The following is a 24,782-nucleotide window of genomic DNA, read 5'->3' as shown; positions in this document are numbered from 1 at the left end:
CCTTCTCCTCAGGGCTGCTCTGAATCTTCTCTGCCCAACCTGTAGCTGTGCCTGGGATTGCTCTGACCCAGGTGTAGGACTTTGCACTTGGCATGGTTAAACTTCGTGAGGTTGGCATCAGCCCACCTCACAAGTGTGTCAAGGTCCCTCTGGATGGCATTCCTTCCCTCCAGGGTATCAACTGAACCACACAGCTTGGTGTCATCGGCTAACCTGCTGAGGGTGCACTCAATCCCACTCTCCATGTCACCGACAAAGATGTTAAACAAGACCGGTCCCAACACCAATCCCTGAGGGACACCACTCATTACTGGTCTCCAGCCAGACATTGAGCCGTTGACCACAACTCTTTGTGTGCGGCCATCCAGCCAGTTCTTTATCCACTGAGTGGTCCACCCATCAAATTGATGTCTCTCCAATTTAGAGACAAGGATGTCTCTAAGCGTGTCGAACGCTTTACACAAGTCCAGGTAGATGACATCAACTGCTCTACCCCTGTCCATCAGTTCCGTAGCCCCATCATAGGCAGCCACCAAACTGGTCAGGCAGGATTTCCCCTTAGTGAAGCCATGCTGGCTGTCACCAAGCACCTTGTTGTTTTTCATGTGCCTTAGCATGCCTTTCAGGAGAATCTGCTCCAAGATTTTGCCAGGCACAGAGGTGAGACTGACTGGTCTGTAATTCCCCAGGTCACCCATTTTCCCCTTCTTGAAAATGGGGGTTATATTTCCCTTTTTCCAGTCATTGGAATCATCACCTCACTGCCATGATTTTTCAAATATGATGGCCAGTGGCTTAGCAATTTCATTTGTCAGCTCCTTCAGGACCCGCGGCTGGATTTCATCAGGTCCCACGGACTTGTGCACGTTCAGGTTCTTAAGATGGTCTCAAACCAGATCCTCTCCTACAATGGGCCTAGGGTCTTCATTCTCACAGTCCCTGGGTCCACCTTCCAAGACTTGGGTGGTGTGGTGAGAGCATTTGCCAGTGAAGACCGAGGCAAAGAAGTCATTAATCACTGTGCAGTTTAAACATTCATTAATACAATTAATTAGAAATCAGGAGAATAACCAAATACTGAATGCAAAATTAACTAAATTAGTAGTAGCAAGCTATAATATAAAGGAAAAGCTCTGTAAACCATATTTCAAAAAGATGGTTATGGAATAAAGATAAATCCTACATTCTTCCCACTATACAAAGGTCACATACAACTTGTACTTTACAATAGATTTTATTTTCTGCATTCAAGATCCATACGCTTTACTGACCTTAACATTATGTATGTTTTCAAAGGCAAATACAGACAAACTAGAAAAACAACCTACTAGACCTTTCTGTTACTCCAAATACATCAATTCATCAGGAGGAATACAAATATAAAAATATAAAGCAAGGATGTGTAATTATTCATTGAGGAAAGGAACATAACCTAATGGCTACAGCATGAACCTAAGAGTTGTGAGAACAGAGGTATCACAGTATGACCTTCTGCAAGTCACCTTGAGGCTTAAGAATACTTGTTGAATATAGTGCTGCGTATCAGACACTTTGTTGTTATCTGTAGTTGTGAAGTAGGTGACATGTTTTTAGGTTTTCATGAACTTCAGTTCATTTAGTACCTACTGCAAGTGAAATGCATCGTTAGGCAACAGGAAACTGTCCTTGCAGACATAATGTCACTGTACTACATGAGAAAGATTAACTCAGGGTTAAACTGTCAGGTTAAAAACGCCAGTCTTGAATAATGAGCAATGTATAGCTGTATTTCCTGATTGCAAACCAATCCACAAACCATATCTTGGTTAGAAACCCTCTGTTAATTCTCCATGGGTCTGAATAGGTAATTAGGTACTCAGAACTTTGGGTGATCAGTATTTTGGCAGCACTCCTGTTTCCTTGGAGGGATAGCTCCAAAAACACATCACCCTCCGCCATTAGCCCTTCATATCTTTCCCAGCTGTTTGTTCAGTGCATTTGCCTTGTACTTACCCACTTGATTGCAGCTGTGGGTTGAGCAAAGATGATGATCTGTTCCTTTTTACAACAAAGGGACTGCTATCTTCTACTATGGAAAGTGTTCTGGGAATACTTAGAGAGTTTTTAATAACAGCAGCTGGAGTAAGTATCATAGTGGAACTACTCACTTTTCCTGCTTATGTAAAGATACTAAAGTCATCTGGAAAATACTGTTCTTACTGTGGGATAAATTACTCAACTCCCATTTAGAGTAAATTTTGCCGACTGTGATATATCCCAGTATGCTAGCTACAGTGGCTCTTAAAGATGAGTATACAGAACAAATTAACCAAAACCTGGGCAGCTATAATAAACAAGAATCCTTATGTGGATTTGCTGACTGAGCAGCACCTTCCCAGATAGAACTGGCAACCATTCAACCTGATACTGTTGCTGCAAAGAAACTTCTTAGAGCTTAACTTTTTTTTTAAAGAATGGATTTTTATTGACTTTCCAGATGACATTATTAATCCACATAAATGGGATTTTCTCTTTGCACATAATAGAAAGTGTAAACAGAAATCTGAGCATCAGTATATGCTCACTTCTTCAATGGTGACCCAGCACTTGCCTTCTAAAAAAAAAGTCCTCCTTTTCAGTTTGCAATTCCATTCTGAACCATTTGCAGATACTCCTTGTATAGCTTTTCTTGGGTTTCATAAAGTTTCTTTAGCTTCTTTATTTGTCCTTTGCTGAGTTCTTTGCCTTCTGTATCATGGGTGGGAAATCCCTGAAATATCAAAGGTAAAAAAAAAACCAACAACAAACAAACAAAAACAAATCCAAGGAGAATATTTAAGATAAATTCTTGGGCTGCTTATAGAATCACGTTTTAATAAGATGGGGGATAATGTCATAATGATAAGCTGTCAGGATGATGTGCATCCTGACTAATTTTAGTTACCTAGAAGCTTGACAACCGTCTGTTTGTGTATTTTCCCTTCTTAGTTAATGTAGGGACAATAGGTGTATTTATTTTCTTACTAAGTAAGGGAAGCTTAGAGAGCTAACTTCTTGATGGTTATAGTTAAAAGAATAAAGAATAATCCCTGAATTATGAATAACCCCTGGTTAAGAGACCACTTTTAATCACACCAGCATATTGAATCCAAGGCTTAAAGCAAAAGCAGTAAGAGTTTTGTGTTCTCAATGGAGCAAGTATGATCAGAGTTTTTACAGACATTCTCCTGGCTTGCAGGGGTATTTTCCAGTATTTACACTCTCCATTCTTACTTGTCCCCAGGGCCTGAATTTGCATGGTGAAGAGGATCAATGTCCGTGACCAAGTGCTGAAGAAACAGTGCTCTGTGTTTTCCAAGTTAACACCTTTTATCCTCAAGGGGAGCAATCAAGAGCAAGGTTACCATACAGCCCTTTCCGAGATCTTTTGCAAGGAGAGAGCAAAACAGTGGGCAGAACCAAAAAGGAATCATAGGATTGTAGAACAGGTTGGAAGGGACCTTAATGATTATCCAGTTCCAACCTCCCCTGCCATGGAAGCACAGAACCTCTCTGAAAAATATTAGTTCTGGCAGAACTGGGGAGTTTATATTTACAAGTGAATTCCTTGCTTTGCAATATGGTAACAAATCTGTGAATAGGTATCATACATAGAATCATAGAATAGTTAGGGTTGATACATGTTCCTACAGTTTTGCTCTGCAATGAGAGAAGCCAAAGGAGACCAATGTACAGTGAAAATACCCTTGAAATGATGGCTGGCTAACAGTTAAAGAACCTTGCTCCCTAAAGCAAGGTATGTGCAATAAAAATAACGTCATCTTTTCTTTCTCTCCTTCTCTGCTCTTGCTGTTAAATAGTACTGCCCTGGAAGTTTTGGAACAAGATCAGCTATGTGCATATACAATGGAGTATGTACAACAGGGGAAGGAAACTATCTGAAGAAAAGTCTCTTACATTTTCATCAAACATGGAATATTTGTCATGTTCTGATTTAAACATTTCATGTGGTGGAATCTTCATTTTTTCCAGTTTTGCTGCCTGAAATATAAAACATGCATTAACATCACAGCTAATTACTGACAAACTGTCACATACTACAGACTACAATTTGCAAATAGAAAAAACGTTTTATTCATAATTTTTAATCATGTTAAAAGAAACTTTCAGATTTTCAGTGAGTAACAGCTCACTAAGTCTTAGCTGTGCTTGTCTGGGGGAAAAAGTGTGTTTTAAATCCGTAGAGAACTGCTGCGTAAAATAGATGTATTGCAGGAACTCAAAGAAAGTTGCTTATATACTCTAAAAATTGCATTTTTGCTAATTTGGTTCGTTTGTGTTTTAAGTGCCAATGCAAAGTGAGTAATTGTTATGGGTAAAGAGTATTCAGCAATTTATTCACTGCAAAGGTAACAAACTTTACCAAGTTTCCTGCTAACAAGCACAGGTTTCCAGTGACAGCACAACTAGGATCTAAGTAATTGCACTGAAAATAAACTGAATTTACACTTATCTTTAAACAAGCATATCTCAAAAGCCTTTCCAAGTAATTTATGCCCAAAGCAAGGGAATCACCTTACTTGCAATTTCTGGATGATAACTACTATTTATCTGGTTTTCTCTCTGTACCTGCTGCTCAAAAAGTTTACTTCCTCTTTTAACACAGGAGCACATTTCCTGCGCTGTTACGAGTCATCAGCATGGCAAATAACCTACGAGTTCATCTCCTCTGGCTGTGTACTCCTCATTCAAAGCCTAAAACCTCTGAGCTATCTCAATTCCAACGGTAGAGATAAAATGTATTTTTACAAAACACTGCATTTCAGAGTTTAATCACATGGAACAACTGGATTCTTAAAGAGAAAACGAAATGTTTCCACACGTACCTACAGTACTGGAAAGGGAAGAAAATAATAAATGACACAAGCAAAATATTCTCCAAGAGGCATGCAAGATACTACTTTGGCAATTAAGTAATACCATCTGTAGACTGAAATAAGTGCTACATGTTCTTCCAAGAAGCTTTTGCAGCCTTCAGTTGTGTTTTCAAAGATGGCATCTCTATAATAGGAGCTGAAAATTCAAACCTGAACTGCAAGCCAAAGGTATCCTGAGCAGGAAATTGTAGAAAAAAGAAATAAAAATAAATGGGGGCCCAGTTAAGGCCAGGCAGAGAGCGTGTATTCTAATGGAATCTTTCCTGCATGTGACTTGCTGCTAACACTTTTCTTCAAAACCAGATTAAAAGGATCTGAAGACTTACTTCCTGCTGTTGTTTCTTCCTGGCTGCTTCTTCTTTCTTTCTTTTTTTCTCTTCTTCAATCTATGACAGGCAATGTTAATGAGTAAAAGGTAAGTATTTAATTTGGTTGTTTTCTTCAAATGCCAGCCAGCTAGCTCCCCTGGGTATCTAATTACAGACAGAACTGGCAGCACGACCTGCAGCAAAACCACCATGCCTTATAATTAGAATTGTCTGATACTTCCCACTGAACGACTTTGACTTCACTTGCTTTTATTCACAGCTAAACCAGTTTTAACTGTCCAGAATGTATTTTGCATGCAAAGTGTATACGTATAAAACAATATCTACAAAGCCTGCAAACAAGATGGTCCTGCCATTTCACAGGGAAAAATGTTTTGCAGCTTACTCTAAAGAAAGACCATATTTTGCTGGTATTTTAAGCTTTTGACTCAAACTGTGAAGATATTACCGTTTCTCAAGAAGCAGCTGTATCCCTTGATGTTCCTAGGGAAACAACTATCCAAATATAGCCAACTTACACAGCAAAAAAAATTAAAATAAATCTCTTGCGCTTGATAGGAGAGACCTATTGCTTCTCCAAGAGCTCTTCCAGTACTTAATATAATACTGTTTCCAGGGAAAATGTACTCTAGCTGCAAGTTCCACCCAGCAGCTATATACAAACTGGTTTCAAATGTCTTTTCAATGAAAAAATCTAGAATTGGCTGAAACTATATTTTACTTCTTCTTTGTCCAGAAAACATCTCCATAGACAGAGTGTTCCGACATTTCTAGTCAAGATGGAATTTTATAATTTGTTAAAAACTGAAAACAGACATACAAAGTGTTCCTTTTAAATGTTACAAAGACAAGTATTAATGCTAGGCAGTGCCAAAAGGAGGGTTTCTATACAGACCTTGTGAATGTGAATTAAAATTCACAATCTTTATATAGTAATATGTAAATTCTTTTCCCCACACTATGAATCTCTCACTCATCCATACTACATTAAATAAGATTTTTCGAGTGCATTTTGTTCTTGCATATCACATAAACCCAGCCTAGTTTTATGGAAAATGTTAACTTCATTTTTACAGACAAAAGAAGTCCAAATTAGCTTCTCATTGGAATTGTTCTTCCAGAGAAGTAAGTCAGTATGTCTGTAATACTCAACATCCCTTAATTATATGAAAATCTTAAACAAATAAAAAACCTTAGAGGTATTTATTAGGTCCCATATAAAATTTTCAAGAACCTACTGTTTTAAAAATTCTTTTCCTGAATACAGTCAAATTTTAGTATCAATTATATTATTTTCCTTGTTGCTAGCCTTAAGATTTCTCTTCCAAGTTATCAAAGAAATGTAAAAGTATCCATAGCTTACACATTACTTTAAATTTAAAAAACACAGATTGCTTAAACTAATAACCTTTTTCTTTTCTTCTCGTTCTTTCAATAACGTGTCTTTATCCACTAATTTAACCACAGTTGGAAGTCCTAGAGAAGACAAAAAACAGGTAAATGGGTTTCCGATGCTTGAATAGTCAAAGATAAGAGTATTTACCCTAAAACAGCTGTTTTGGTTTTGCAAGCTGAATGCAAATACAGCTAACTTTAGGTCGAGAGAGGTCCTCCTTCCCCTCTACTCTGCCCTGGTGAGACCGCATCTGGAGTATTGTGTCCAGTTCTGGGCCCCTCAGTTCAAGAAGGACAGGGAGCTGCTGGAGAGAGTCCAGCGCAGGGCAACTAAGATGATTAAGGGAGTGGAGCATCTCCCTTATGAGGAAAGACTGAGGGAGCTGGGTCTCTATAGTTTGGAGAAGAGGAGACTGAGGGGTGACCTTATAAGTGTCTATAAATATATAAAGGGGGAGTGTCACGAGGATGGAGCCAGGCTCTACTCAGTGGCAAACAATGATAGGACAAGGGGTAATGGGTACAAACTGGAACACAAGAGGTTCCACTTAAACTTGAGAAGAAACTTCTTCTCAGTGAGGGTGACGGAACACTGGAACAGGCTGCCCAGGGAGGTTGTGGAGTCTCCTTCCCTGGAGACATTCAAAACCCGCCTGGATGCATTCCTGTGTAACATTATCTAGGTGTTCCTGCTCCGGCAGGGGGATTGGACTAGATGATCTTTCGAGGTCCCTTCCAATCTCTAACATACTGTGATACTGTGTGTGAACTACCCAGAAGTGACTGGTGCTGTACAAAAAGATCAGAAAGACTGCAATGTGCATTTTTATATTGTATACATATATTCTAATATACAGTTCTATAATACATATTCATACATCAGAAATATGATATCCTGTAGTTTTGCAGTCCTCGAGTTTGTTTGATTACTTCCAATTAGTCTCAACAGGCTGTTTTCCCACTTCTTATGAAAACAGAAAGACTACAGATAGCTACAAGGTTACAAGACATAATTGGGTACCTTCATGATCTTCAAATCTAACACCAAGTTCAGGAAGGATGTCATCTCGAAGAGCATCACTCAACTGCAGCACTTCGGTTACTGCAGAGCATGAAAAATACTTCTAGTGAAACAGATTTGGTAAAAGTATACTTCGATCATGCTACATAGTTATTTAAATGCAATTAAGAAAGTGCTACTCTCACACAGGCCAGAGAAACGTCTCCTGTTTTAAGGTGATAAACCTTTTAAGTTATGCCTTCTTTCAGCTACACAAAGAAGAAGCATGTTTCTTTGCAGGGACTTGAAATTCATGAAGTTCTTCCAAGACTGAAAGACCTCATTGTTCCTCAAGGGGAACAGAAAGAAAATCCAAGGCAAATCAGAAATGATGCAACAATTCTGCCATATTCCTGAGTCATATACACTATAGCAGAAGGGTATACGACTAAGGGAGATCCTAATGGTTGCTGTAGGATTTCCAAAAAGAAGGGTTAAGAGCCCTATATTAGAAAAATCACAAATGGACATACCCCATGCAGCATCCAACAGTGCCTTCAAAGGACTGATTTTGTTGGTTTGATATCTATACATTTGTCAGAGCAACTGTAATCCAAACACCCTCTGTTTCTACAGATAGTTACCTTTACCACCTTGTCTGACCAAGCTGGTTTTGTTCTGTTTTTTTCAAGCAAGCTAGTTGCATTAGAACAGAGAACTTAGATTTGGCTTTCTGGATGGTCATAAGGGTGTGGTTTTTTTTTGCAAGCTTATCAAAGAGAAAGGAGTTAAGAACTCAAAATTTAGCTGAAATAGATGCTATCAGGTCATAAAAGGAAAATAAATCTTCATACATGATATTTAATTGGATCAGAAATTGTATCAGCCAGGAAGCAGCAGAACAGTTAAAGAGGAACTAAATACATTGGTAAGACCCCAGTATATTGCTGAGTGAACTTCATGCAGTGGCATTTTTTATACACAGTCTTGTATCAATGAGGAAACACCAAGTATGACAAAATAGATACTTGGATTAGATGACACCATGTGTTTATAATAAACAAATGTTGTCCCTTTCAGCAACTCTCACCTGGTTAAACCTAAGTCATAATAGGGTCTCAAAGGTAATAATTGTGGCAGCAGAGGCTACCATCCAGACACTGTACTAAACATTGCACATACCAGTACAATCCCTGAGCCTTGGTCTCTTTCACAATTCTCAGAGCCTCAGAGCACTGAACAGTGAAGAGAGCACCAACTATCCTAATACTGGAAGAAGGAACAGCCACCCTATTTCACTGCAGTTGCATGTTCTGCAACTCTCCCTTTGTATAGGAAAGCACTGCAGTTTATAGGTCTTCTGTTTGCTGTGAACTAAGTCATTATTTTTCTGATCCAGAGCAGTTATGCACAGTGAGCCCTATTCATGTTTGATGCAACTCTAAATAAGCCATTAAGATAAACAAAGCATAAGATTACCTCACTGGCTGTTAACATTTAAAAGGCATTTTCTTTAACCTAGGCAAAGGGATTATGCATACCATATCAAGAACGTATCAGATACTTCTACTGCTTATTCAGTAAAACAGCATCTGCTCAGTTACAAACATTTACTTATCTAAGATCATGAATAATTTAAAGTTTATGAAGAAGAAATCCATCAAAGTAGAGAATAAGGAGAAATGTATAACAAAACATGTATTATTTATGAAAGAACACATCCTCTGCTCAATCCTCTGTCATCCAGAGGAGTCAGCACTGTTCTTAGGGCTGAAATGTACCTGTTCCTTACATGTGGCACCTCCAAAGCAAAGATGTTTAGGGATTTACTCTGGAGGCAGGGAGTTGTTTATGAGCTGCTGTAACATGTAAGCCATCATCCTCACTGAGGACAGTGGTCAGGAAAGCAGCTAGCTAGTGCCTTACCACCAGTGCCCACGAACACCCTGGCAGCTAGGCATGGCTTGAGCCTGTGACTATTTCTCAGACCTCTTCACATTTTCTGTGAATTTCAAGACAGAGTCTTGGATGTGCAACAGATGTATTGTTGTGAATAGAACACTGTGATGGGGAGGAAAAGGAGGAACTTAAAAAGCATCTGAGAATGCTGCATGTTAAGACTGGCAGAAAAAGGCAAGAACAGGCATGGTTACAATGATCAAGTTTGTGCCAGTTCTGGTCAACTCATGATATATTAGGAAGTGGGCAGCAGGTTTCTCACTGTATCCTAGAAGCAGCATCAACACCCATGGCAGGAAATGAAGATGCAGGCAGTTAGCTCATGGACACTAGCACAGGGTGCTCAATTTACTCAGATGTCCAGAGGTGAGTAACCAAATACTGCAGAGACTTGCTCCTGTTTGAGTACCTGAATAACAATATGTTGCTAATGAGAATTTTTCCCAAGGACTGGGGCTGTGGTAGAGCACAGATCTGCTCCACTGTGCATCCTTGCAGAGACAGCTATGCGGGGTCTTTACAACTGGTCAAGCATTCAAGTAAAACAGCAAGATGCACAGTATTGAGACGCTCTGGACAACCTATTACTGACACCTTTTGCAGAAGTTTTCTGCATTTCTTTCCCTTGTACAGCTAGCACAGTGTTTTCCTTATTCTGTTTACCATCATTGCTAGATACGTTCACAAATCAAGACACAACCGCAAAACGATCAGTGCAGGTCTCCAGTTTGAATACCAATAACCTTATAAAATAGAGAATTAATTTTTACTAATATGTTTGAAAGTTAGCCAATCTGAACGACAGTAAAATTTTTATAGAGTATATACATTTTGATTCTTACAAGACCCCCATAGTTTTATAAATGGCTATTCTGTGACATCTTTTATAAATACAGGTATATGTTTAAAAGTTATATGTATACGGATGGGAGCATTTGTATTACTCTGCAGGTTTTACAGAAGCAGCATACTTTTTATTTAAAGAATACTTGAAGCAATACAGATCACGTTACTTAATATCAAACACCATCCTGCCAGCGTTGGGCTACGATGGGGAAACTCCCTTCACTTACAACCATGTAGAGGCAACATCCCCAGACATTAATTGTGGGGGTTGGAATGTATCAAAGCTGGCAATTAAGAGTGACCATGGGAAGGAGGAACTATAGTAGGCAATTAAGAGTGACCTGTCCCTGACTGGTACTTGGAAGATGTTGGAACTGGCAAGGAACAAGGACGTTGGAACTGGAAAGAGGATGTCGATAAGAAAATCAGATAGACCTTTCACCTGGTGTAACTGCAAGGCAAACACAGATGTGCTTGGCTAATTGCTTGGAAGCATATAAATATCGTGTAATCTGTTCAATAAACGATCCAGCTTGCACTCTACCTCTGGGTCCGTGCCTCCATCCTCACAAATGGCACCTGAACAGGGACAAGACAGAGTCGTGACTCGGCTACTGGTGAGGAGCCCAGCCGAACTCCAAAAGGCTGCAGCAATTAACCGATACCTCTGACTGAGGTAAGTGGCTGGGAATGGGAACATGGGGAACTCGATATCCCCCGAGCACAAATCGGTATACAGAGTACTAGTTAAATTCTTAGCGACAAAAGGGGTTACTTCATTTATGAAGATAAACTGAAAGACTTATTAATATGGGCCTCAGCCCATGCCCCAGAGGTGACATCAACTCATATTTATCAGAAGGGAATATGGGACAAGATTGGGGTCTACCTTTGGGATGCAGCCACAAGGGATGACACAGCGGCCCCCAAATTGCTGGCCATATGGCACTCAGTCTATGAGAACACTCCGGATCCTCTCGACCCAGGGCCAGTAGACCCAGAAACTGAGCCGGATTAACTCCTGCCTGATCCTGGCATTGGCTATCATGAGACACAAGCTTTGCCGGTGCTCACCCTCCCACACTTATCGATCTGTGGGAAGATATCTACCGGCAGGCTGCAACAGCAAATGAGCCACGCAAAGATGACCCTTTTGATCCCAGAGTAATCGACCCTGACAGAGAACCCCACCTCTACCCCCCTGACCCGCATGTTATGTGGAAAAACATTAAAAAAGAAGCGGAAAATCAAGGTGCTGTGAGCCTGCCCCACAACCTGAATGCTCCACATCCCGTCGGTCACGAGGCGAACCGCGGGCTGGACGGCGGGGAGGAAAACGGCGCTCCCGCGGGAGCCGAACGGAGGCTGCGGAGGGGGCTCCCCTCTGACCGAGGGGCTGCACCTGGTGACAGCGGTGGGAAAAGGAGCTGTGGAGCACGGGCACGCCGCCTCCACCTCCCCGTTGCCGCGATCTCACTCACTCGCCCGGCGGCGGCAGCAGCAGGCTCCGGCGCGATCCCCCCACTGTCTGCCCGCGGGCAGAGAGCTGTGATACTCGCCCCCCTGCCCGTCTTTGTGTGCTCCGGCAGGCGCGGGTACGCGCTGCGCCCGCCAAGATGCGCGCTGCGGGGCGGTGCGGGGTCCACTCCCGGTGAGAAGCGGGAAGAAACCCAGCCTCTGCCCCGCAGGTCTTTCACCCACAGCAATGGTCTCTTAACAGATAACGATTCAGTCAAACATGCTACCCTTCAAAATAGAGCTGCCATAGATTTTTTGCTATTAGCTCAAGGACATGGTTGTAAAGACTTTGATCGAATGTGTTACATGAACCTGTCTAATCATTCTGAGTCTGTCCATGATGCAATTCAAAACCTAAAGGACGGAGTTCAGATGTTGTGAGTGGAGAGTAGCTGGAATTAGCTAGAAAGTTTGCTGTCAGAATAGGGCATCAGTGCATACTTGGAAAACATTATTAAAATCACATTAACCTGTGTAAAAATCTCTATGTATTTTAATCAAACTTCCTTGTTTAACTGCTTGTATAAATCATTTGTTTGCTAAGTCTATTAACAATGTTTCGTTAGTTTATAAAGAAGGGGGAGATGGGGGCAATGCTGCACAAGAAGCTGCGCTAGCAGACCTGGAGGAGAGCCCGGACATCTGGACTCTTATCAGCCACAAACCTTGGGAGAAGTGAACGGGACAAGTCGGGAAGAACTGGAGAAAGAACATCAGGTGGAACAGAAGAAAGAGCATCAAGATAATTTCCGAGGACTGTAAATTTGGAAACAGGAGGATGCTTAAGACAAGATAAAGAATGTGTAGTCAAGGGGAAATGGAAGTGAGATTGTAACGAGTAGTGATAGCAAAGAACTATGTTTAGAAATAATTATTCAAGCAAAGGTATGTGGACAGTAATGTGGTCGGGTGAAAGAGTGTGTGATCAATAAAATTGTTTTGTGATGGAAAAGTACCAAAAGAACTAACCGCTACTAACCGCTAAGCAGAATACTATAAAATCCTGTAAGCTCACTCAATAAGGGATTTTGTTTGTAGCCAGAAACAGAGTCCATGCCTCAGTTGCCACAAGATTGGGCCTGGCAAAGGGTGCTATCCCATATAAAGGATGGCCCCTGTGCAGTAGGGACCTTAGGCATGTTTATCCCTACTAACACTATGATAATAAATAAAAGAGGATTGCGTTCTCGAAGGTCAAAGCACGCTTTTCAACCGAGCTGTGATGACAAAGTAAATTTTTGGAACCCAGGTGAAACAATAGCTACTTCATTTTTAGCTCCTGGAGTAGCTAGCACTCAAGCTTTGGCAACTTGAATAAGCTAGGATGTTGGCTTGGTAAACAAACTAATGTTACAGCACCCGCTCTCTCTGCGCTGCTCACTGATGTTGACTCTATAAGACATGAGACTTTGCAAAATAGAGCAGCAACTGATTTTCTCCTCTTAGCACATGGACATGGGTGTGAAATTTTGGAAGGAATGTGTTGCATGAATTTGTCAGACCATTCAGAATCCATACATGAAAGTATCCGTAAGTTAAAAGACAGTGTAATGAAGTTAAGGGAGAATGACAAAGATTGGTTATCATCACTCTTCTCTGATTGGGGCATAACTGGGTGGCTATTGACTTTGGTTGAAGGAGGAATGATCATTTTGCTTGCTCTCTTTGCCATTATATGCATTCTACCTTGCTTACTACAATGTATGCAGCAAATGTTATCCCAAGCTTTTGAAAGACGTGTATACTGCATTGCAAAAACAAGAAGGGGTAATTGTGGGGGTTGGAATGTATCAAAGCTGGCAATTAAGAGTGACCATGGGAAGGAGGAACTGTAGTAGGCAATTAAGAGTGACCTGTCCCTGACTGGTACTTGGAAGATGTTGGAACTGGCAAGGAACAAGGACGTTGAAACTGGAAAGAGGATGTCGATAAGAAAATCAGACAGACCTTTCACCTGATGTAACCGCAAAGCAAACACAGATGCTAGCAGATAAGAAGGTACATCTCAGGCTATTTAAACACAGACAGTATCATTGTGTAGCAATCTACATTTTCAAGAGAAAGCAAGCTCCCTGGGGGAAAAGATCATTGGTACTTTCGTGCCTAGAAAGCAGGGAGTAACCTAATCTAAAGAAACAACAGCTAGTCCTGTCATTCCTGAACTTTCAGATTCTTTAGGAAAGTAAAAGAAAATTAGTTTAGCAGGCTGTAAAAGATTCCCAAATTAAAGAGACAGCAGAGATGCAAATATTCAAATCACCTCTGATTTAAAGATCTCTAAGCAAAGAGAGACTGTATCATCTGGCTCACCCCCCCACCCTCCCCCACCCCCCCCTCAAGTTTGATTCCTGCAACTTCTGAGTCTCATGTGCAACAACACAGGAAAAAGTGAATTTTCACCTTTCTTCTCTCTGGCAATTTGTCGCACTCCTTCTCTGAACTCAGAAAGAACTTGTAGGTATGGCATCACTGTAGCTTCAATCTGCAGGATAATTATTTCTACAGTTAGATAATCATCATTTAGATATAAAACATGTTCTTATGCACTTTATGTGCTGTGGGATGGAATTTGACTCTCAGGTAGATTTGTATCAATACAAATTGTCATTGCTCTATTGATGTCAAAGGATAGATGATAATTTGCATTAGCTGTCAATTTTCATTTTGTGCAGATAATATCAACTTGTGAAGTTCTGCCTCTCTCCATTCCTTTTTCCTCTCCTTTCAGTTACAGATACATCCGTTCCACAGGGTTATGCTGCAGACTAGCTAACTATAATGCAGTACAGGGATAAAACCAGCACCCGAATTTACCCTTCATGGTCTATGTTTCTTTCTTGGGCCCAACTGCTTATCAGAAATAATACCAGATGAAATTGATGTTAGGACTTATTTTCATTAGAACATAGATCTGTTAATTAGATGTTAGCTTATGCTAATTGTATTTATTTCCAATACAGTGTGGTTGTCTGTCTCTCCTTGACAAAAAGCAGGGAGAAATTACTGTTAAATTATTTCAAGTGTAAGCAAATGCTGGTCATGAAAAGCAAAAAAAACCCAAACAACCAAGTCCTGAGAATCCTGCTCTCAATGGCAGCGAACAGCAACACAAGCAGTTAGTGAAGAGCAGCAAACCATTATAAAAACAACTACTGCTCAGTACTGTCTGTCAACACTTCTCTGGAATCCTAAGAGAAGCCAGGCACCCACTGAACTGCTTAATTCTAAAGTTTCATTACTTTGGAGGGTAAGGGATGAGTGAGAAAAAAAAATGCACACTTTTGTTTGCCCCTACAGTTTCCACTCTTTCCCACCTGTTAAATCTCCGTAACAAATTTATGTGCAATTAACAGACAAGATAATCCATTATGCTCTAAAACTGCCCATATCAAATGGAGCTGAGGGACTCTCTGAAAACTTTTCATAAATGTGAGTACTATGCAATCAGCTTCACAACTGGAAGCACTGCTGACAAGTTTAGCAGAAGGAAGAGACTCTGGAAAGTGAGCAACAGTCATATCGCCACTACATCCTCTGCACTGAAACTAGCTTATCAGGTGGTGTCAGGAAAGCATGCACTGTCACTACTCTCATCAGCCATTCAAAGATGAAAGGCTTGTATTTCCAGAATAACTAACTTGAGAGCAACACTTAATTCATTTGGAAAATGAGACTATGGAACCTAAGGCTTCCTGACTTCAAATCTCTTCTATCCTCTTTCAAGTAAATTACTGAACCATGGTAATTAAGCTAATTGCTCTTTCAGAGCTTTTGAAGAGGATTATGCCTTTTTCTGGAGATAATGACTGCATTGGTTTCTTCATCTCCAATTTAGACAAAGAAACGATAGGCCTGATCCACAGCCTTCTGTAATTAATGCGAAGTTTTTCAACCTTGAATGATCATGTGGTAAATTTTGCTAAAAAAAAAAAAATACATAACTGCATGGAAGATAAAAAGAGGGTATAATATTTAATGACACAGCCAAAATATTTGTGATATTATGCATCTTTAAATTGTAATGTTTAAAAACAGTAATGTCCTAGTTGCTAAAACCAGAAGTTTCTTCTGTGTAACATGTGTTAGCATAAGATACTTCTGACTCTACTGCCCTTGGCCACATTATTTTAAAGAAGTGAAGGAACTTAGCTTCTTCATCCAAGCTAATGCCAGTCATTCCATTGCCAATCTGTTGTAAACACTACCTGAATGAAGTGCGAAATATAAATCTAATTTTCATTTTCCCTAAAAAGCTAAGTGCTAAGGTGCTGCCTTTCTTCTGAAATTCAAATTAATTTGGAGCCAAATTACAATTCACTATTGAGGGGGGTTGGTATGCAATACTGTGCATCTTCCTCATGACCCCTTGTTATAATCATTACTGGAGATTTCCACAGCACAGCAATGTAAGCATTTGCATGGGCAAATATCAGTTGAGTATTTATTCATTTTCTTCAACCACAAGCAAGCTTTCCTCTTCCTTCGATGAATAAAAATCTTAGCTTTTTTGTTATACCACAAATGTTTAATTATTCCTTCTAAAGAGGAACAGATATGGTCACATATTTGTATTCAGAAAAATCCTGGAAAAAGCACTGATTTGTTCATGTCAAAATTTTTCATATGAACAAAGAGAAGAAAGTTGATAGCTTTCATATGGAGTTATTTCTCCTGCCTGCACCACAAAACATTACTATTATTACAGTGCCCATCAGCACTTTCATCAGATATCGTCCAAGTATTTCCAAAAAAAATTCTGCATCAGTGGAACAGTGGCTGACTGCGGGGTGACCAAAGCAAAATAGCCTTCAAAAGCCAGGTAAAAACTGTGGCTACAAATGAGATCAGAGAGATCGAAACGTGGATATAACTCCAGCTGCCTCCAGGCTGGTTTTTTGTGTACCACAAGGAAGTTTAATCAGTGTAATAACATTTTTGAAACTACTTAACATACAAATGCTTGTAATGAGTCTTTAGACTGTAGCATGTGCTGCCTGTAGTTCACATGTGGTTTTTTAAACAGACTCGTAATTCAGAAGACAAGATAATTCTTCTTCTGGTTGCTATACAATTTGTCTGTTATTAAGTCAAACCTATAAAAAACCTCAAGTCTCATAAAAGAAAAATCCTACTTCCTAAGCCAATTAGTTACTTCAGAATCAAAAGTTACAAGCAGAAAAAGCAATTCAGCTACATATAAGTAATGTCATCACCTTATCTAATCTAGTTTTCAAAGGACACAGAGTAATTTTGTATAGTATACTTTGTACTTCACTTACATTTAAGTTTTGACTATTTCCTCCAACAGGAAAACCAATTGTGTCATCACTTTCTATGGCACCAAAAATCTGGTCAAATAGGAAAAAAATTTAAAAGGTTGTATACATCAAGTCACAGGTATGTGAAAACTAAGCAAAATCACATGTATTAAGGTTTTGAAGCCACCTAATTCTCATTTAACCCACAATTCACTGCTCTAATAAGATGATGGTTTGGGTTTTAATTGATGCATTATACTAAGCATTGGCTTTCAGATTTAGCTTTAAAGCAGTAAGATTTGACATTTTGACTTCATATTTTTTATACTATCTAATTTTTCCTTGCACATATTAGGGGCTCTCTGCTATTCAACAAAACATTAGCTGAAACTATAATGTAGCACAAAGGACTCAGAATTGTTCTGGCTGCAGTACACACTGCAATTTTGGGTTGTTTTGGTTGGGGGGTGGAAGGGGGAATGTGTAAGATCTCTATTTTCCTACAAGGCTTAAACAAAGACTGTACAGATCCCTCCATACTTGGAAAACAAGAGTTACAACTGCACAGTGCAATAGCAACGTTGCCACTTGCTATTACATACCTTTAGCATTTGAGTGAGATAGGAACTGATGTTTTCTAGAAGAAGTCTGTTTGGCATTTGTCTGGAAGATTTCTTTGCAGCAATATAGGAGTTACTCTGACTGACTAATGAACGCATTTCTTCTAAGACAGAGCGAGTGTCAATATTGTCACACAGTGCTTCATGAATTGCTGCCTTCTTGTCATAAAAACTAAGAAGAAAAAAACATTTTTTTACTATTAATGTCAAAAGTATCTACAACCTACTCTGAAGAATCTCTATTAGAAAAGTAAGGGGACTTAAAAGTGAGATAATCTTTCATCGGTCATAGTTTATATTTTAAGGAAAACCAGATGAGTGACAAAAAAAAAGGCATTAATACAACACTGCTGTTTTGCTGCTGTGGTCAAAGGCAGGCAGGATACTCTCACTGGCAACAACTATCCAAACAAATTATATCACTTTTTTAGCAACTGACCTTTTCATACCATTGTTTTTTAAGCAGTATAAATTGCCTATTTAGTACCTTCTTGTGCCCTTTTTTGTTTTATAGTATTGCTCTCCTATGCTTATGTACCAGCCAAGTACTCTACTTAGTACCTTTCCAGTAAGGAGCAGTGATTTGGAAGTTAACTTGCCACAAAGTGAAGTGTTATGAAGCTGTTACAAGCAGATACAAGGAATAAATTCATGCAAACATTTGTAATGTTAATGAATAGGCATAATAGGTAATATGGTATGTTAGGTACCATTTCATTACACAAGGGGTACTACTGTTTAAAAAACCACACTTTTTCCAGATAAAAGGAATGAGAAGTGGTAAAGAGACAAAAACAGGTATCTATGAAGCATATCTTCTGTTCCTCCCACTTTTTTGTTCCTTCCTTTTGCCTTCTCTATTACTTACTGTCTTCCCCCTTTTTTTAAAAAGTGGGTTGTCTCTACCAACCTCAAGTTGAAGGTGAAATTTTCAGAAGACATCGCTAAATAGAAGCATGTGCACTTGGTCCTTCAATAGTCAACATCTCTGTGCACAGTGAACTGAACTAGAAACAATTTTAATACTGCATCATAAGATTAAATTTCACCCATAAAAAAGTCATATAGGATGCTGTTCATATTACAAATAATAGTAATTTTGTTATCAAAGTAAAAAACGGTAGTATTGATATAATCATCTCTATCAAGAACATGTTTTCAAACATTGGCACTCTGATCTTTTGGGCTTTTGGTCAGGTCATTTAGCTTCCATTTGTCTCAGATTGCTCACTGCACTTTGAAATGTGTAATACTATTTTTGCAGTTGTACCACTGTGAATTATCAGTTACTTCTCATAGAAGACAGCACTACAAACAGTGAAGAAAATGACAGCTATCTAACAAAAAAGTTCTCTTTCCCTTCACAAACAGGGTGATGAGGCATGCCAGTGTACCTAACACAAATGAAAGGGAAATTAACAATTTCAGCTATACTTCATAAAGCTGTTGCAAGGTTAAAACCACTAGCCTGTATATAGTTGGGGTACTCAATGGAAATGCTACAGACTTGTAAACATCACTATATACACAGTGAGTCATTTTACAAGGAAAAAACCCAACAAAACATGCAGCTACATGACGGCTGTTTGCAGAGAAGTAGGGATGCTCCACTCACTTTCTGTTCAGCTCTCCTTCCTGATTTTCCCATTTCTGAAACTGGCCTGTCACATCAGTGGGAGATCGAAGAATATCCTTCACATTTAAAAAGAACTCCTATAAAAAAATAATATAGCTAAAAATTGGTTTAAATTAGATATAAGCAGTATTTACTAAGAACAGGCATTGTTTCTTAATTAGACTCCAAAAGTTTATGGTTTCAACACTGTTTCAGCCAAGATCTACTGAATGTTTGCCAAAACAAGGTAACCCACACATCTTGCATAACTTTGAAAAATACAGCTGTACTGTAATTCAGTTCTATCTCATGGCTCTGCTACTGCATGATACACTATGATACTCTAACACCACGCTGCTCAAATACAATACCATTTTTTAAAAGTTTAAGGCAGATTTTTTAGTGTGTTGCTAGTAACGGAAGCAGAAGAATAAAAATAGCTTTATAGTGAGGATCTATTTTATGTGGTCATACAGCTTGGTGAAAAGTCATGTTCACTTATTCTGTGGCCCAAACCAAGCATTTTATGTAAAAAGCAGAACAACTTCAGCTGGAGAGACAAAGATTAACCATCTCAAAATGCGGTAGAGCCTCCTTGAGGGAAATTTGGCTTTAAATCATGGCTCCAAACTAAGCAGGAGAAGGAACTGTGGCTGGCCCCTCACATATGCCCACAAGGCACAGAGGCAAACGCTCGATATATGTGGTGAGAAGACAAGGTAGGAATGATACTCCCTCTTCCCCTTTAGGTATCTTTGTGTAAAGTCTGATCTGGTAGACATGTTATGAGAGTGTCTGTTGGACTCAGTCCCATAAGCAAGCTGAACTGAGAAACTAATCTTATGTGTAAGTGCCAAGCTGCTCAGAGATATCAGAACTTGGAGAGAGCACCCAGCTGCAGAGAGATGTAGTTGGCTGTGGAATTTACATATCTCAAATGTTCAATGACAGCTACACAAACACTATGACATCCCACCTGATGAATGCAGAAGGCAAACTCAGTCTGTGAATATGTCCTATATATTCTTGGGTTTTATCCCATGACACACATATAAAACCACAAAGCTTAAAGAGCTGGAGGAGGAACAGAAAACTTACATTCATAAACTTTTCATACTGAATAGCCGACTCCATGGTATTATTTGAATAATCCAGTGTATCCTTCCAAGAGTGCATGAGGAAAGCCAACCGTAACTGTCGTGCTATTAGGAGTTTCAAGAATGTACAAGGAAAATAATCATAATCTAAATCATTTTTATGGCCTCCAATGCTGCAGTAGCTAAGAACATAGATTTTAATATTCTTACTATTAACACATCCAGCAAAAATGCAAGAACACTATAATCCATAATGATAATACTGACAAGGAACAGAAGAACAAGGAAGCTGTTCCTAAAGTTAGTGAAGAAGACAGACACCTGAAATTAGGCTGAATAACAAAATTACCATTCACCACTCAAAGTACATCAAAAGCATTCACATTCCAAAGTAATTTTTACCTGTATGTTTCTTCAGTGCATCTTTAATGGTAATGAAATTCTTCAAAGATTTGGACATTTTACAGCCAGCAATTGTTAAGTGGCCAGTATGCAGAAAATACCGAACCCAGTGATCATTTTCAAAGTATGCCTGCAGCAGAAACAAAAAAGCCTGAAGACCCAACACTGTTTACATATATATCATGAAGTAAGAGAATTTAAGAATAAAATCCTAAAAAAAATTATGCTTACACATAACACACAACATTTAAAAAAATAACTGATGGATTTGTCTAAATTGCAGTCAAAGCAAAGCACGTCACTTTTTCACAGCAGAAACTGAAGGTCAGTTCATTCACCTCAGACTGTGCCAGTTCATTGTCATGGTGGGGAAATCGGAGATCAAACCCTCCTCCATGAATATCCATTGACTCTCCTAGAATGGATCCAGCCATTGCAGAACATTCAATGTGCCAACCTGGACGACCCTATTAAGAAAAAGACATTACTTGGCTATTAGCTAATGATCTTCCTCTCCTGCCTATCATTCTCTCATTGGTCTGTGCCTAAGCAGTGACATACCTGAAGAAAAGAGATACAATGTTACCAAGAAAAAAAGATTCTCAGTTTCAGCTTCATAAAAGTATACTGTTTGATTTAAAGATCAAACATGGCATATATATCTGTGATGCTTTGATTATTCTGCTTATCATTCTTTTAAAAAATACATTAATATATTTGATCACAAGGAAAAAAGGATATAGACATTACTGCAGATAAAGCCTTTAGATAAACAGGATAAATGACTAGGAACAGCCATCATGAGCCTGCATGAAGACTTCTGTTTAAAAAGTATCAGACTGATACACATTCTAAATTATTAAATGAACATAGCAACAGAATCTACAATTGAATATAAGATCCCCACAATCTATACATTATGAGGTGAGGTAAAGTATTTGTGTAACATGACATTTAGTAAGGTGCAGAAGAACTAAATCCTGATTATAATGCCCTTACCTTTCCCCATGGAGAGTCCCATGAGGGTTCTCCAGGCTTGGAGGATTTCCACAAAGCAAAGTCATTTGGAGAATGCTTCTCACTTAAGCTATCAGGTGAGATACTCAGGTCACCTTCCAAAAGAGAAAATGTAAATAAATACATTTTATTTTAACACCAGCATTACTGATTTTTGGCCTTCCTGCACCTCACATTAAGTGAAAGAAATTAAAAAAGAAAAGAAAAATAAACAGCCCTGAGAAATCCTCATAATCACCCTTAATAATCCTTTTGGGTTTTGATTAATTGTTTTGTTGATAGGAAATCTGACAACAAGTCAGATGCACTGTTTTCTAAGTTTTGACTTGAGGTTCTAAGTAATGACATGAGATTCATCTACATTCTGTCTGCAGGCACAATTCCAATATTGCAGTTACAGAAAAAGTAATACAGAAACAAAAACCCTTATAGCCAAGTAAGACCATGGAATCAATTCACTCTGAAGTCAGAAGGATCCAAATTAAGACTACAGTTGTCTTAATCTGCACACACTACTTGATCATAGCATATTTTTTTTGCACCCCTAATCTCAGCTGCTGCACAGAAAGGTTATGTTTACTGTTTTGTTACCATCAGAGATGTGTTAGGTATTATTTGCTGTTAGTTTTTATCATCATAAGGTGACACTCTCATTGTAACATCTGTAAAACACAGAATTTACCATTTCTGCAGTACTGTCCCAAGACTAAAAGTGCGTAACAATACCACCTCTGGTGGTAGAGTCAAAAACAGATTAAAGACAAGACTGTTGACGTTTAACATGTAAATTAATTCTGATGTACAAGTTGAGATATCTGCCATCTCAATTGTTTAGAATATCTAACATCATGCACTTTAATAGTATTGTGCTTTTATTTAAGTGCAATTTCAAAGCTTAGCATTTCTGTTGCCTTTAATAGTCAAAATGACATTATCTGTCAGGATAAGGACAATCATTACAAATGAGTCAAAGCAACTAATCTGACAAGCACTAACTTGACATATGCATACCCTTGGTTAGTTACATTAATCACTCAGCATTAATCACTCAGTACTGGTTCCTATTTGCAAAAGGACACAACAATTCAACAGAAAGTGACCGGTTATGTGGTGGAAATGATACATTCATATTACCATAAAGATGGTGGGTTTAACCTAGCACCTTTTGTTTCACATGGAAGATTTCAGCTATAAGGGTTTGAATTATGAAGAAAAAAAAATCTTACCCATTTTAAGCTGCATTTCTCAGATACTGCTAGTTTCACCTGGCATAAGTGCCCTAATTCTCCCTTGTATGAGTGTTATACTAAAACCTTTTAATGTTTTTCTGGTAGAATTTGTGGGTGATTTGCTACTAAAACCTTACAACCTTAGAAGCAGATAACTAATGAATCTGGTTTAAGCATTTTAAGCTACTAAGCTACTCCTCTGCTATGGCTCAAGGTAAAAAAAAGACAATTAAAAAAATCTCCATATTTGGATTTAGTTCAACACAGCAATATTTACAAAGTAAAAAGAGTTCTGTTAGGAAAGAGGAACCCAAATATTTGTCATGAAAGAACTACAGCCTTATGTGGAGAGCTTTCACTTGGTATGTGGAAGACCCAGCTTCAAGTCTGCTCCTCCTACTTTGAACCAGATGAACAGCCAAGTAACAGGACTATCATCAAATGACTGAGTTATTCACAATTCTGACCAAAAAAAAAAAACACCAACCAACAAAGAAAATCAACCCAAAACCATTCTATAATGAATAATGTTTCTTGGTATTTTCCAATTAAAAACTTCCATGAAAGCACTGGCCCAAACTACAAAACTTCGGAAAAGAAATCTAGGGGTAAAGAAAGTGCAGCAAGTAAGCCAACTCTGACAGTAACTTTGATCTAAATGTCAGTGAAATCAACTGAAGAGATCAGCACAACATCAGTTTGTTCAGCAAATGTTATTTCTCCTTTTTACCTTCACCCTCTTGAAGAGCTTTTTGATCACCTACAGCTTCAGGAACCAACTTAGCATAGGAGTGTTTTTCATTGGAATCAAACTTCACAGTATCAAAGTATACAGATCCATTGGACACATACCTGAAAAGTTAAAGATTATTATTTAGCTAACTTTCTACCAATACTTAACTGAGTTTTATCCCAGAAATCACTGTGTTAAACTTGCGCTCTCTAGTGAAACCACACACAGTATGGCACTGCTCAGTACTCTAAAGATAAATTAGGTGAGCCTAAGTTTGAAGGCCTTACCATAAAGACTTTTGACAGATCATCAAAAGACATAATAAAATTGATCACAGGGAAAACAACTAACATCTTTCATGTTAAACTCTTAGGAGCAGAGACGTGAAATTACACTACCAAGAGAAAAAATATTTACAATACCTCTGACCCTTTTTTTGTATGTATTATATTTTGCAATAATATAGTATGATTCTATGTTTGACAGTCCATGTTGTCCTCCTTCACTGTTAATTTTGTCCCACAACAGCTGTAATAAAAACTGACTCTAAAGTAAGTTTCAGGTGCACCAGGAATGCTGATAATTCAGCGCAAAAAATGCAATGTGCCCACCCCTATTTGGTGTTTTGTTTGTTTGTTTTGGTCTTTTTGGTTGTTGGTTGGCTTTTTAAAGAAAATTTTAAAATGTATGTTTAAAAGGAAGAACATGCAAGAGCAATTATGGCAGTCTGAACCACAGTTTGCTTTTTTCACAATTAAAAATACACCCATATCAGAGAAAAAAAAAAGAAGAGAGAACTCAGAAATTTCAGAGGGGAATCTAACATGATACTCAGGAACTTCTAGAGT

General features: G+C 38.7%; 1 protein-coding gene across 5 annotated transcripts in view; it reads right to left on the bottom strand.

Annotated features, from left to right (window-relative positions):
* Positions 1 to 1,215: 1,215 nt before the first annotated feature.
* The window catches only part of CARS1 (cysteinyl-tRNA synthetase 1), a 38,348-nt gene continuing 14,781 nt past the window's right edge, over positions 1,216 to 24,782 (bottom strand). For all 5 annotated transcript variants that reach the window (XM_061463078.1, XM_061463081.1, XM_061463082.1 and 2 more), the window contains 14 exons: positions 23,932 to 24,053; positions 21,955 to 22,067; positions 21,294 to 21,422; positions 20,956 to 21,085; positions 20,555 to 20,658; positions 19,457 to 19,554; positions 17,824 to 18,013; positions 17,243 to 17,311; positions 14,364 to 14,445; positions 7,662 to 7,742; positions 6,654 to 6,721; positions 5,243 to 5,302; positions 3,937 to 4,020; positions 1,216 to 2,749 (listed from right to left, as the gene is read on the bottom strand). In XM_061463078.1, coding sequence (XP_061319062.1) covers positions 2,615 to 2,749; positions 3,937 to 4,020; positions 5,243 to 5,302; positions 6,654 to 6,721; positions 7,662 to 7,742; positions 14,364 to 14,445; positions 17,243 to 17,311; positions 17,824 to 18,013; positions 19,457 to 19,554; positions 20,555 to 20,658; positions 20,956 to 21,085; positions 21,294 to 21,422; positions 21,955 to 22,067; positions 23,932 to 24,053 — 1,465 coding nt within the window. In that variant the 3' untranslated portion in view covers positions 1,216 to 2,614. The remainder of the gene's footprint in view (positions 2,750 to 3,936; positions 4,021 to 5,242; positions 5,303 to 6,653; positions 6,722 to 7,661; positions 7,743 to 14,363; positions 14,446 to 17,242; positions 17,312 to 17,823; positions 18,014 to 19,456; positions 19,555 to 20,554; positions 20,659 to 20,955; positions 21,086 to 21,293; positions 21,423 to 21,954; positions 22,068 to 23,931; positions 24,054 to 24,782) is intronic.

This window comes from Pezoporus flaviventris, unplaced genomic scaffold (assembly GCF_033815535.1).
Source record: "Pezoporus flaviventris isolate CSIRO_AGI_PZ_B2104156 unplaced genomic scaffold, CSIRO_AGI_Pfla_v1 ptg000036l, whole genome shotgun sequence".
In the NCBI taxonomy this organism is placed as follows: domain Eukaryota; kingdom Metazoa; phylum Chordata; class Aves; order Psittaciformes; family Psittacidae; genus Pezoporus; species Pezoporus flaviventris.
The sequence above is the reverse complement of the archived record's forward strand: the minus strand, read 5'-3'. Positions and strand labels throughout refer to the sequence as shown.